The sequence below is a fragment of the Pagrus major genome, chromosome 9, assembly GCF_040436345.1.
Source record: "Pagrus major chromosome 9, Pma_NU_1.0".
NCBI classification, from domain to species: Eukaryota; Metazoa; Chordata; class Actinopteri; order Spariformes; family Sparidae; genus Pagrus; species Pagrus major.
The window spans coordinates 13,793,113-13,808,197 of NC_133223.1; the positions used below are offsets into that span (position 1 = coordinate 13,793,113).

Genomic DNA, 15,085 nt, shown 5'->3' on the forward strand with positions numbered 1-15,085 from the left:
AACTCCCTCCCCCTCTGTTTTCATATCCTCTGACAGTAATATCTTCTTTGTCTCAATGTACACATGTTTTGTCAGGTTTTGCTTGTGTTTATTCACCTGCTGTGCTTTGTTAGGCCTCACAGATTAAAGAAAAAAGGTATTTTAATAGAGAGGATGTTCCATTTTATTGAAAAAGCAGCTTGCACATTTCATACTGTGTTTTTCAAATCAGTGTTTATTTTGACTTTGTTCCACCTCTGGGTTGCCATATTGTGGCGGTGTTTTTTGCGAATGCACAAGACTCGACTCAGCATGGTACTGAACGCTGGAGATAGTGCCCGTCTCATTTAGTGCAGCTGTGATTCAGTCAGTTACCAGTCACCTGTAGCTTTGCTTCACAACACCTGTGGATATTATAAACTCAGGTATACATCAACAAAGTGGACTGAATTCAAGTGATATAAAAGCCTTGGCTCAGGAAAACTGGCAATACAAATGTAAAGAGCATTCATCTGTTAACCGTGATGTCAGACAAACACTCACACAAGTAGGAGTGCATAGAAAAATGTAGTTTTGTAGAGACCTACTTATGTATCTTAAAGGGGCACTATGTCGTTTTGGAGAAGAAATTCAAACTCAGAAATATTTATTTTTTCCATGACTGAACAAACAAGCTGTTCTCAGAGGAAAATAAGGTCCCAGAACACTGTTTGAAAGCTAGAAAGGTGGCAGGGTCTGCCAAATATAAACAAAGTAAAACAGTATAAAAGCAAGTTGTCCTTTAAGGTCAGTTTGTTTCTTCAGTTTATTAAGTCATGAAAACAAAGGGCATTTGTTTATTTAGTTTGTTTAGACATAAAAAAATCAGTCAATGAAGACTAACACTGAATTGATGCGCCATGCTCTGGCATGCAGCAGAAATAGAAGCCTTGCCTTTCTGCTACAGAAAGGTCCGGACTGCCAGAGTAGATACGCAACGCAACGGAGCCAGTGGAAGTAAACACATAGACTAGAGTGAAACCTATCAGTTCCGTTGTCATGGTAGACCGGAGATGGACCGAACATGGATCTGGTTGAATTTTGGGGTTACGGTTGTGCATCTCTCCCTTATAAGACGATCCGATATGCATCTAGATACATGGGCTACGATAGATAGATAGATAGATAGATAGATAGATAGATAGATAGATAGATAGATAGATAGATCAGAAACAATACTTTTTATTATGGAACGATTATCTTCGATACGATCCGGTTTCAATACAATACAGTCTACAATCCTTTGCTTCATGTAGACATTCATTTTCTTTTATAAATTAGAAAAAGCCAATTCTATAAAAGTGGCACTGCTTGCCTTCAAATAGATATTTCATAAAAGACCAGAGAATCATATGTATTTTACCTACTATTATGTATATCTTTATCTTAATCTGCTTATACCTCAGTGTATAAAAAACACGCCTATTGTCTCATCCTTGATCTGAGGAACAACTATCCTGTTTTCTGGATCTCCATGAGCATGGTCTCTCTGCTTCCTAATAATAATAATAATAAATGATAAAACCACATCTATGATTAACAATCAGACAAAGGTTTACTGCTGATAACAAACTCAAAAACTGGATTAACTTAATAGTGTCCACTGTGCAGCAACTGTCAGTATACAGTAAACAGTGTGCATTATGGTTCAATTCAGTACATGATGTCAGTAGACAGTGACACTTAACCACAGAATACAGCTAATGATAGCAATACGTTCAAAAGCAGACAGGTCGTAAGTCCTTAGCAATAAAATGGGCTTTAGATGCCGTGATTACCTCACAGAGCTGTGGCTAAGTTGTGGCTGTAAAAAGTGTTTAATCTCTTTGTCTTTGTCTTGCATGTTCTTGCAAGTGCTAGCTTTACTAGCATCCACATCATCTGCACAAGTTTCGCCATGCTGTCTCACCGGGTGAACACTAAGATACGTGCTACCACTGTACTTAAACGCTGTTCTACAGAGCTTACAAACAGCCTGCTTTTTGTCCAACTTTCCGCCCCTCTTATGAAATCTAAATCTCTTCCAAAGATTTTATTTTAGATTTGGCGGTGCATTGTAAATCTTGTCATCATTGTCTTTAACTTTGAAACCGATTTCCAATTCATGCCAGTGATTTGTTAAACCCTAATATCTCTGCAATACAGTACATGGGTGTCTTGGACATAACGCTAGATCTGTTATCATAATTAATAATTATCCCTGATAATCTTTATTATTATTGATAGCCAAATTTAACCCAAAACTCCCTATTAATGTTGCATGAAGCACTACAGAGAGAGGGTTGAGAGGGTTAGTTCATTTTTAAAATGTTTTATATAAAAATTATCTCCAGATCTTACAAAATGCACCTTTTAAATGAAAATAAATCATACAGGTAAATGCTTATTTCAAAACAACATTGAAAATGAGAAACAGAAAACAAATAATGCCTCTCTATGTGTGTCTTAGTTATTATTTCTTTCCTTGTCCATCCATACTTCCATTCTTGTTTGACATGTGATTGAACAACAATCATCATCTTTCACAGAACTGCTCCTGTACTTTGATGAAGCATAAACACATGTTGGCGTGTTCACAAACATCCATCATCCAGTACATCTTGTTCTCCCTCAGCAGTGGCCTTGTTAAAAGAACATTACACCATCGGTTTCACATGCCTATTGATGCACGACTACGCTTGTTTAAGGATGGCAGAGTGCTTTGGTTAAACTGCAAACGACCATATTAAAGCCTGACTTGGATTGTTCATTTCCTCCATAAATCCCCTGGCCACTGTCCCCACTCTGTTGTCTTCCCTTCACACAAGATAGCAGAGCAGCTTCTTCTATCTGTCACCGCTGCAGCACAACCTCTCACATCATATGTAATATGATTGATCACCACTTGTACTTGGCCTGCTAGAGGCAAGGATCAAGGATCAAATAAAAAAATAAAAAAAACATATTGCAGAGAGCAGTGGAGGCATAGAAAGCCTTTCTGGATCTTCTAAATGTCAAATTTTGAACCTTGGTGTCATCGCTCATCTTTTTTGTTAATCCCCTTTTCTTTACCTTTGTTTTTTTTAAAACAGAACTCTTGACACCAGCACGATGCAGGATGACTCATACGCATGTCTGTACCATCGATTTATTCAAGTAGTTCAGTGTAGCTTTACTGATTTGAAGAGTAGTGTGTTACCTTTGACACAACATTCTTTGTACAAGAGAAGCAAAGTAAAAACACTCAAGCGATCAAAAAATTTAAGGCATAATATGCAGGATTTTCCTAGAAAAACAATGTGTAGACTCGTAAAAAATAATAGATGACCATCAGCTCTCCTCCTGTGTGGGGAAGCAGCATGTAGGACCGACAGGGAAGCAGAGCATTGTACAGCTAAATGTTACCAACAGCCAGATGTATTTTAGCCACCTCGAAGAAGGCACACCTTCAAAGATATATATATATATATATATATATATATATATATATATATATATATATATATATATATATATATATATATATATATATATATATTACATACACACGTTTAAGTGTGTGCTATATTTTGAACATTTTTGGTGCTTTACATTGCCGTCAGACAATTGTCACTACACTCCCTCACTGTATAACATCTGTATTCCTGCGCGCACTTTATCATGCCACAGATCTTTCAGCGGCTGTCTAACCACAATGTAAAGTACAAAAAATGTTCCAAATAAAGCGTGAACTTAAACAGATGAATATATTTTTAGGTGGGTCTTCTTTTAGGCAGCTAAAATACGTCTTGCTGCCGTTAAGCAGTACAATGCTCTGTCTCCCTGTCAGTGCTGCTTCTCCACAAAGGGGGAGAGCTCATGTTCACCTTCTGCAGGTAATACACTGACTGTGGATAAGTACCTCATACAACCCCACATCAAAAGACCCCAGCTATCACTTTAAGACCCACTAGAAGTCTCTTCCTCTACCTGTATATTCTTTTTTTGTTGGTTTTTTTGCTGTGTTCAGGATGTTGCTGGGCTTTGCCCTTTGGGCAGTGGTGTGTAGCCTCCAGCCAATAACAGTGAGAGGTCAGGAGTAGCAATCGGGTTACATTGCTTCTCCCCACTGCTCTGTCTGTGCCAAGAGCTGCAGGTCTGTGTGTCTGTACGCACATACAAAGCAGAGAGGCAGACAGCTGACAGAAGCCTTCCTGCAGGGTTGTGCGGAGGTGTGAGCATGTGCTTCAAGAATGTGACCGCTGTGAAACAATCAAAAAACAATCTTTTCTTTCTCTGGTTCACTTTTTTCTACACGCAAACGCTGCTCTCTCTCTTTATTCACCGTCGAGCTCGGTTGACCACCGCTGCTCTCTGTCTGGTTGGGTAGGAGGGGCCAGGTTTGAATGGTTTGTTTTCAAATTGCTGTGTGTTATGTATTTTAAAGCCTCTATTGAGACAAGGTGAGACACTCCAAAGTATGTGCTGCTAAGTCATCTTTTTTATATCACCATAGATTTCCATGGATTTTTAACAGATATTCATGATCTCCAGAAGATGAACCCTACAGTCTTAGGTGATCCCTCTGCCACCATGAGGTTCACATTTGTGGATTTGAGTGAAATAACAAGTATTGAATGGATTCCCATGAAACATTCTTGCTCACCTCAGGATAATTTGCAATCATTGGTAATCCATGGTTCACAAATACCTGCAAGCTAATGACATTCCCATCAGCCTTAATTGCACCTGAGTACTAAAATATTTAGTACCGATCGCTCACTCATCACTCAGGGATTGTTGACCAGTATTGGAAGTGTTGGTCCAGACATGACTTACTGTGGTCATTATTCTTCTAAAGTGTGCAATATGCAGAACATACCAACGTGCAAAGCTGATGCTAGAGTGGTAGGTAGAGCGTCATAGTTTGAACTTAAAGGGCACTGAACAAGCTCCCGAATTTTAGAAGTTGGGAGTGAGAACGTTATGGGAGGGAGTGAGACTGCCATGCACTTTGTAGGATCCAAAACCTGTAAGTTGCAGATGATGTCATGAAGAATTATCAGTAAGGTTAAGTTCAGAAAAATAAATAGATTGGTTGGTTGTCAATAAATTGTTTTTTATTGGGTCTGTGTGGCCATGTTTGGGTTTTTCATCAGAAAGTGATGTGGTGGGTCGGTTAGAAAAAAACACCTGACCACATATATGTCAATCATGTTGCTTTAGATAACCAAATCTTTTCCAGGCATTCAAGTAAAGCTAACTGTGATAGATGAGAGTAAAATGAAGAGCTGATCGGTGAAAGTACACACATTGATTTCATTTTAGAGTACACAGATGGACAGGTGGTTTCACAGTGAACAAAACTGACTGCTGCAACGTGTTCAGAATAGTAATGAGTCATTCTGTCCCATCAGAGAGATTATAGACAATGAAACAATACCAGTCATTCTAACAGTATTACAGAGGTACCCTGTTGTGTTTTCATTTTAAAATTTGTCAATTTGCCACAAGCATTATGGAGCTAGCTTCAATAGTTCTTCAATGGTTCTGTTATGTGTCTAAAGGTTTTCTTTTCTATACACATCATAAACATCCATTTGCATTCAGTTCAGGCAAACTAATCCATAGTTAATTCGGTCAGTGGTGATGATGCACACTATCATTGTCTGTTTCCTTCAATAGATTACAACAAATGTCCTTCATGATGATGTATTTACTCTGTTGCACCGAAACAAGAGACCTGTTTAGTTTTTTTCTCCTAGTACAGTGTTGTGCTCTTGCAACCCAGACACATTCATGATCTTTTATTAAACAAATCAAGTAGATGAGTAAAGGCGTTATTCTCTTCCAATATGCAAACAGTTTGTAATGATGTCCTTGACTTAAAACAAAGCATTTGAACTAACAGTGCAGTCAGACAGTGTTGTGTTTTGGCCTATCACACCTGCAATGAAACAAGCATCTGCTGCTCCTACGCTTAAAGGATAAGTTTGGCATTTTTCTTATTGTCAACAAATCCCATGAAGACCAAAACCAACAGTGCCTCAGTCGGTCTCTCAATACTTTCTGACTTCCCTACCCTGTCTATGGCAAACAGCCTCAAGCCGCTTGGTGCCTGCTGAAGACACGAGTCATTAAAAACAGGTCAGAAATACATACATTATTATGAGTAATTCAGATGCAATTTCCTGAAACAGCTGTCGTTCTATTTAATGTTGGGAAACAAGAATGAGGCTCAATCAGAGAGATAAACCAGGCTTCACCTTGTCAGACAAGCAATATAGATTCAAAAGCCAGATGAAGCACTTAACAAAATGTGTCGGTGTTAACAAATTATCTGCAATTTTATTTTAACGGGTTGCAAGTTTTTCTAATTAGGTGTTTGCCTTACAGTTGCCAAAACCTCCAAAAAAGAAAAAAACATGCTTTGTGCAAAGCATGTTGCTCTTTTTAAAAAAAAAAAGATCCAATTCAAATGTCTGTACAGACTCACAAGCAAGTGCTTGAGGGCCTTTTATGCACACTGTGCATGTAGCCCAGTCAGCGTGATGAAGTGCTTTTTGTACCTTAACCTAACCAGACCATAAGCACAGTGTTGTCACATCATAAGATAGAAGATTAAACCTAAAGACAAATAAACTTGTAACACGAAGAAATTTAGTTTTCAATTTATCATCTGTGGTTCGCAGAAAACATTCATTGTAACAGAAAACATTTATTTTTAAGCAGTGGCTTGTCACAGTAGTCAGTATAACACCATATTCAGTATAAGTCCCATATTGTAGTGAATGAGATTTCCTCACCGGTGGTTGTGGTGCTGTATAAATTCTGTGAAATTGTCAAAACCCTCAATCCGTGGAGAAATGAACACAGTCTGAATTCAGAAACTGTTCCTTTTTATATGAACAGTCAAGACCTCCCTAAGGTTGTGATGTCACACCTATACATTCACCAGCCTCAGCCATGCCCCCAACACTGCTGTGGTTGCAAAAGCAGTGGCAGAGCTAATGCAGAAACACAGTGGCCTGCTGAGGCTCCTGAGAGCTGACCAACCAGAGCAGACTGGGCTTTATAGGAGGGGTGCCTTAAAGACAGAGGGTGAAAAGAGGTGCTACAACAATAGACACAATGAGAAAAATAATGTTTTTTGTTTTTTTAAATTAAAGCATGCATTCACGTAGACACCCAATTTCACGGTACCTTGACATTTGAGAGTGGACGTTGAACAATTTTCTTTGGCTGATGTGAGGTATCCACATTTATTTGTTTTTTATAAGTGCCAAGTTGGATTTATTGGAACTGGCAGAAGAGATCCCAATTGTAATTACAACATGGAGGCTGATGTGAACACTATTGAAAATTCAGACTAAGAATGTATGTAATGAAAAAAGCATTCGGGTAGACGTCGGGGGTCTACAGTGTCACTAGCAGCTCTGCAAGGCTGTAATGCTGATAGAGAAAATCAAGTTGTAATATGGATAAAAGCTGAGGTGAACCGACTGCAGTTACGATCTGCAGTCTCATGCGTCAAATCAAGCACCATCCATCCAACTGAAGCCTCACAGTGCTGCTGTCTGTTGTACTCTTACTAAGTCCCTCTACTTCCTGTTTTGATACTGATATAACAGGTTGTTACACTGTTTGAACAAACAGAGGGTAGTCTTTGCAGGAGGCAAGTTCATCGCAGAGGGTTACTTTTACTCCATGTCCGATTATCTGCACATACACCTTTATTACCCCATGTCAAATAAAAGCGTTCCACCACAGATACATAAACCATCTTGTTAGTGAGCTGCATGTAGAGAACAAACTCCCAGGAAATACAAAGAGAGAGCTGGATTTGCTGAACCGATCTCATTACACTCCTAGATAGAAGATCTAGAACATAGATTTAATGTTCCATACACTGTTTGAGGGGGCATCTGCAGGGCGAGGATGAGTCCGCTGACACACTGCCTTTCCAACAGCCTTTGATCTTATGTAATTAATTCTGGAAAATGTCATATTTAGATGTGAAATGTAAATGTTATTTGTTGTGACTCATGTCAGCAAGGTTTGGACAGGAGGTGGAGATCATTTGCATGTTCTCTGCGTAGCTTTCCTTTGGTTTTCCCCCTATGCTTTTCAACATGAAGCAGCTAATACATAAAATTACAGAAGCGGATTGCTGCCACACACACAAAAACATACGATCACATTATATTGTGAAAATTTGATTGTAATAACATGAAAGGTTTTACGTTAAAAAGTGATAATTTATGTTATGTCTCATTTTATTTGTTTTCATGTTATAAAAATATAAGTTATCGCGTTTTAATGTAAAAAATACCCACATAAGTGTGAATGTGTTGTGTATGTCTATTTTGTATTAGCACTGCGATTTGTCTACTAAAAACTTGGCTTTACATATACAACACCTCATTTTAATTTTCAGATGTTTGAAGTTCTGAGTAAAGGCATTAAAACATTTTATTTTTCAGTTGTTAATAAATTTACAATTCTAATCCACATGTGAGAAATGCCAATCACATATAAATGTAAATCACATGTTAAAATGTAAATTTTAATATTTGGAAAAGTTCATTTAAATGTGTAAAATGCCAGTCACTTGTGAAATGGTCCAGTTCACACGTGACCATAGATGGAAATCATATAATATAATAATATATTATTATAATAATAATAAAGACATGAAACAATGTGTTTCTAAATTTTTAAAGACTGGTTCCCCCCCTCCATTTGCTTGAGTGACTCACAGTGGTTTGGTCCACTGCCCATGTTAGTGCTTAATTTGAGTGTCTGTGGAGCAGTGGTGGTGCTGGCTGACCATACTAAGTAGCCACTTTGCAAAAATTAAAACAAGAGATACCATTTTTCTCTGATCACAAAGCTGTTTGTATGCTCTGGTTAGGTTTAAGCACAAAAACCACTTGGTTAGGGTGCAGATAAATCTACGGCTCAAATGTGATCCTGGCGACTATGCTGAAAGATGCATCTGACATTAACTCAAACCCTAGCTGGAAAAAGCCAATCACTTGTTAAAAGGTCTGGTTCACATGTGACATAATTTTGTTTTCACATGCAAAAATTTTAGTTCACATCTGAAAACAGCCAATCACATGTGAAAATATTATGTTTAGGAATGAAAAGGCTGATTTCAGATGTGACCTTTTACCAAGGGTTGTCTGTCTGCCTGGTTTCAGTGTGGCATGTTTTACTCTCTATAGAGACAGAGGATTTTATGCCCTCTAGCTCTCCGTTCCTTGAATGCCAGATGGTAATATGGAGTATTGTTAACCATGGGGTATTGCAATATGACATTAAATGGCCAATACAAAGAGGGGCTTGTCATCAGCCATGGCTGTATTTTGATGGCAATTGTTGTTAACATCATTACGCTGTGAAATAGTAGAAAAATGTAAAAGGTCAAGAGCTTCAGAGAGCAAAATGCAGCAGCAGATTGGTCACATGTTGCATTTGAAAGGATCACACAGAGGCATTTTCATCAGAGAATGACAAATTAGAGTGTTAAAAGATTTCCAAGAACATTCACGAGAAAAAACGTTTCCACACTGAAGCAAAACAGACTTAACATGTTACACAAATAAGAATACTAGTCAATCTTCATTTTTGATGAATAGAAGAATGAAAACTCATGTAGACCAAGATTTACTTCAACACAGATCTGACATCAGAGGAGATCCCGGTACAGCTTGTACACTTGGACACAGTTCGTCTCAAAGCTTAAAGTACTATTACATTCATTCAGATTTGTACAGTATTTCCTGCATCATATAGAATCATGTAATCATACCACCAGGGAGGAGGCGGACTGTGTGTGCGTGTGTGTGCGTGTGTGTGCGCGTGCGTGCGCGTATAACCCTCGGTCAAGAATGTTTCTCTTCCTTTAATATCATCTAATATTTACCTCCACACAACCAAAGCCACGTCACATAAAGTACCTTATGTGGGAAGGACTCTGAGCTTACCCAGCCATTTCAGTGCACAGATAAAGCGTTCCTTTATGTCAAGTAAATTTATACCACAGATACTAAAGGTAAATTCAATTGAAATGGATATTTACAGGACAGCAACCACTATTATATATAAGACTTTGATCCCCCTGGACTTTTCCTACACCAAAAACTGGAAACAAACAAACAAAAAAAGATTTGTTTTGTCAAGACACTCAGAGGCAGGCAGGTAACAGAACAAAAAGTGAACTTTGATGCAACCAAAGCTGTAGTTCATAAACCCCAAAATCCTAAACAAAAGGCAGGCAAAACAACAGGAGTAATCCACGAGCAAGAACTAAACTAAAGCCTCGTTTCCACGGACCACCGAGCAGTCTGGTTCAGTTCAGTTTGTTACACTTTGGAACTGTTATATTTGCGCTTTCGTTGTCAAAACTAATAGATGGTACATGACGTGAAGACAGAACCAGGGAACAGACGAGAAACACAGGAACACAGAGGCGCATGATGAAAACAGACAAACCAACAAAGAGTGAGGGGAAAACACAGGCCTAAGTACACAGGGAGAGATTAAGTAACGGAACAGGTAGGCAGGAAAGAATGGTGGGCAAACAGACAAAGACAGAAGATGGAAAGTGAAACATGACACGAGGATTAACTTTCAATACAAAACAGGAAATCACAAAACTTGAACTCAGAACCATGACATATTTACTGTAAACCAATCAGCAGAATAAATGCTGGCAATGCAAACCACCTTTACATTTCTTTAGTTAGGTTCAATTTTCAATTTTATCTTGTGACAACACTATGCTTATTCTCCAGTTTAGGCACAAATACCACATGGTTAGGAAAAGATCATGTTTTGGCTTAAAATACCTGTTTTGGTCGCAACAAACACGGCTAGAGATGTGCCCACTCCCTGTCAAAAACAACCGTTTTTTTTAATTGCCACACACATGGCTGGAAATTGTCCCAAAGTCTTCTTAAAATTGTCCATTGGTGTCATGGTGTCTCGAAATGGCTTAGCAGCTTTTCTCGCCTTTAACTCCACCACCATCCCCTCCGCATCCTTATATTAAAGTCAGGTCATAAACATGTAATGTGAAGGTGATATGACACGTTTTGGAGAAATGCACAGGCGTAATTAAACAAAATATTGGCTAAATTCCATGTAGCTGCTTCAGTATCAAGGTCTTGGTATTGTGCATGCTGGCTCATTGTCACACTGGTGGTGACTTACTGGGACCTCACCTCACCTCTTCGACATGTATATGAATTAACGTGCATTAAATGACTGTGATGGCATCAGCACTTCGGACTGGTGATTGGTGATTTTGCTTTTCAAAGGTTGGATACACTGAGACAGAATGAAATGTTGACATTAATGTTCAGATGACCTGACTCTGCGCTGTCAGTGGATTCCTGAGGTTTGCCCTCAAGCCAGCAGAGTGGTGAGCACTGAATATGAATGCAAGGCAGAGACAGGGCTCGCATACCGGATCCGTTAAAAGGCTTATGTCTAGGTTACTCCTCGCTTCCTGCATTCTCTGGACATTCCTGAGAATCAGAACTGGTGATGATAGTCAGAAAGATTTGCACTGACTCAAAGACTTTAGAAGGAAGGTTTTCCTCATTATACTGAGAGTCATACTCCATGGACTTGGTGCAAAGTTGTTTATGTGCACGCAGACAATGATTGACTTTACTGCCTTTATTATTGTCACTGAGTGTGAGGAACATTTCATGGCAGACAGTGGCAGACAGTTATGATTCTTGTGTGCTTGACTTCCCACAATCCCTCCAGGGGTTCAAAGCGAGGTCAGACATACTGTAACTACAAGATGACTGTGAATGCGTATAACAGTGAGTCTGCAAACAGAAACATAGGGTTTTCTGTGTGTTTTAAATTGCAGCTAGAGTTTGAAAAGAATGTTACAGCCCATAAGTTATTTGGCAATAATGAGTCAAATTTGAGTAAGTACTCAGTGACCAATTAGTCAGTGGAGTGGAAGTAAAGGTCTCAGTGTGCCTCAAACAAGGTGCTTCAAAAGAAAGAATTGCCCCAGGGGTGAGAGGGATTGGGGATGGAGGGGTGGTTTGTGTAGTCATCCGGTGTGTTAATCCCATAATTCAAATCCTGACTGACTGCAGGTTTTGCTTTAGATCTGACACACTAAGACGCTTTGATTTAAATTCCCTGTCACTGATCTCTTACTGTCAATTTCAGTGTGTTGGCATGGGAAGCAAAAAAGTTGGGAATCTCCAAACAGAGCTGGTTTGAAAGCCGTGAACATCGTGGTGGATAGTTTTCATTCTTGACCTGCTCATATTGTTTATTTAGGAATCCGGGCGCCACTTTTCATGCATTTAACAAATGCATGTATGTTTTAAAGGTCTTTTATTATTATACAATCAGCTGTTACACCTTTAAAGACTGAGCCACAATACAGTATTTTAAGTATTGACTTATTTGCAGTTTTTCATGATGTTTGTATGATTTTTTAGCGCCATGTTTTTGCTACTCTAGCCATGTCTCCAGGGATGTCTACTACTTTGGTCAGGACTGTTTGATTCAACAACTGTTGCATGGAAACTTTATACAAACATTCATAGTCCCCAGAGGATGAATCTTAAAGACTCAGGTGTCATCACCAGGTCAAAAATTTAATTTGTCCAATAGTTTGGTTTATAAAGAAATATCTGCACAATTAATGACATTCCCATTCCCATCAGCCTCCACTGGACTTTGGGTTTAGTGCTAATGAGCAAATGTAGCTAACATGTGCAATATGTAATAATTTAAGTTGAAAACACTCAAAATTTACTAAAACGACGATTTTTCTTTCCTTTTCTGCCGCTTTACTCTGTTTTTTTGTGTAGATCACTGGAAAAAATATTAAACCATTGGCAGGAATCTATTTTGCCCCTAGTGGTCAAAAACTCCACTAGGGGATGATTCACTCCTCCACTTCTCTGTCTTCCTCAGGTATCGTCTCGCTGATCTCCCTGGTGATCCTCTCCTACGACCGATACAGCACTCTGACTGTATACAACAAGCGTGGGCCAAACTACCGCAAACCCCTGCTGGCTGTCGGAGGCTCTTGGCTCTACTCCTTGTTCTGGACAGTGCCCCCTCTGCTGGGCTGGAGCAGCTATGGCATAGAAGGCGCAGGAACCAGCTGCTCTGTGTCCTGGACGGTTCAGACAGTCCAGTCGCACGCCTACATCATCTGCCTCTTCATTTTCTGCCTGGGTATACCAGTCCTGGTGATGGTCTACTGCTATGGAAGGCTGTTACTGGCAGTCAAACAGGTAGCGAGACATCAAAGTGTGTATGTGCGTGAGTGTGTGTGTGTGTAAGTAATTATTATTGTTGTATTTTCTCGTCTGATGAAATGCTCTCTCTTGGCGTGAGTGGTCACTAAAATAGATTGTGGTTTGTTTTTTTCACAAAGTATCCACAAAATGCATTATTAATCAGCAACTCCATAGGAAGGGGGCAAGCAATAATCACTGCAATCACTTGTGAAGTGCGCTACTGTTCACAGAAACAGAATCATCAATCAATCCATCCATCCATCCATCCATCCATGCATCCATTTTCTGCCACTTATCTGGGGCTGGCAGCAGACTGAAGCCTCGTCTCCACCAAGCAGTTCGGGTCAGTTTAGTTCAGGTTGTTACACATTAGAACCGTTATTTTCAGAACGAACAGAACTGTCTCATCGTCTGTCTTCTAATGTAGAAAAATTACCCAAACTCACACTGCGCACTGTGTGTAGCAAGTAAAAGCAAGCAACCAGTTTGCATTTGTTGTCAATCAGCAGTAATGTACTGTTATGTTGACAGTGTGTCAGTTAATAAATGCATCATTACCCTCAAAGCCTGACTGCTAACAACCCTGCCTACATTTAAGTGTACTGTCCACAGTGGAGACACAAAACAGATCTCACATTTAGATGGAGTTAAAGGAGACCGATTGGGCTTTTTTTCTTTTTTTTCTTTCCTTCAGTGTTTTTGTGCAGGTGAAAGATCTTAAAAGTTAAAAAAGGTCAAAGTCCGCACTGACAGAAGCTCCTCTCTCCCACAGGAAACACTGCTCCTGAAACGCATGTCAGTAATTCTGTGACTTTGTGACATCACAACAAGTCATCATGTCATACATTCACATAATTAATACCTAGCAGCTAGTTTGGCACGTAAGAACATTAAAGCATGTAAACCTATTCTAGTAGTAACCCAGAATAAAGTTATGAACCTGAAAATTAGCATAACATGTCTCCTTTAACACTGGTTATGTATGGATTCAAAGGGTTCTATACTGAAAGTACTGTTTGAAACAAGGCTTAAAAAAACGCAGCCCAGACATCCCCCTCGCGTGATGAGTTATATAATCTCTCTGTGTTCTGGATCTACCCTCCTCAGTTTGACATGCCTGAAGGAAGGCACATCCGGATCAGATGACCCAAACTCATCCTAGAACATAGCCCCGTAAAACGCCCACATAACTGTTGACACCACAAAAATCCACCTGAAAAAACTGATGCTCGTTCTTACTCTCAACCCGAGATACTTGAACTCCTTCACTTGTGGCAGCACACTCAATTTTCCAGCAGAGAAAACATAATCATTCATATATTTCACGCAGGCTTCACCCTTTAACAGAGCTCTATGGGTCTAGTAAGAGCATATTAACATATAGTATGGTGGCCTTACCGAAAACAATCAAGCAGTCATGACTGCCTCTCTATCAGTCTTTGCAGACCCACTGGCAATGGCACCACTGTGCCCACAGTGCTTCACATGCCCAAGCCAGAGTATTGATGCGTGTGGCCCATCACTCCCATATGGCACTTATTCTACCCGTACCCTGCCGACTCCACAGAAATAGCTCCTTCCTGCACAAGCACCACACTGAAAGGTGTTATCCCAAAATTGAAGCAGGTGCTCCTGACACGCAGTTGGGTCTGTTCCAATCATTCTGTTTGGCCGCATAGCTGACAAACCTGATAGATTCTGTCACGGTGCATGCAGTTGGCTGTGGGTGAAAAACTAGAATACATCAGAAAAACTCTTTGGGAATGTCAACCATCCAAATGTCCATATCATGACAAGTTCAACCAATGTGG

The 15,085-nt window shown here is 39.5% G+C and overlaps 1 protein-coding gene across 2 annotated transcripts in view; it reads left to right on the plus strand.

Annotated features, from left to right (window-relative positions):
• Positions 1–15,085, plus strand: part of tmtops2b (teleost multiple tissue opsin 2b) — a 36,169-nt gene that overhangs the window by 2,680 nt on the left and 18,404 nt on the right. The window contains exons 2-3 of one of the 2 annotated variants that reach the window (XM_073474191.1): positions 12,943–13,268; positions 13,488–13,786. In XM_073474191.1, the coding sequence (XP_073330292.1) occupies positions 12,943–13,268; positions 13,488–13,745 (584 nt within the window). In that variant the 3' untranslated portion in view covers positions 13,746–13,786. Of the gene's footprint in view, positions 1–12,942; positions 13,269–13,487; positions 13,787–15,085 lie in introns of those variants that run through there. The other variant, XM_073474190.1, reaches the window with a different exon arrangement.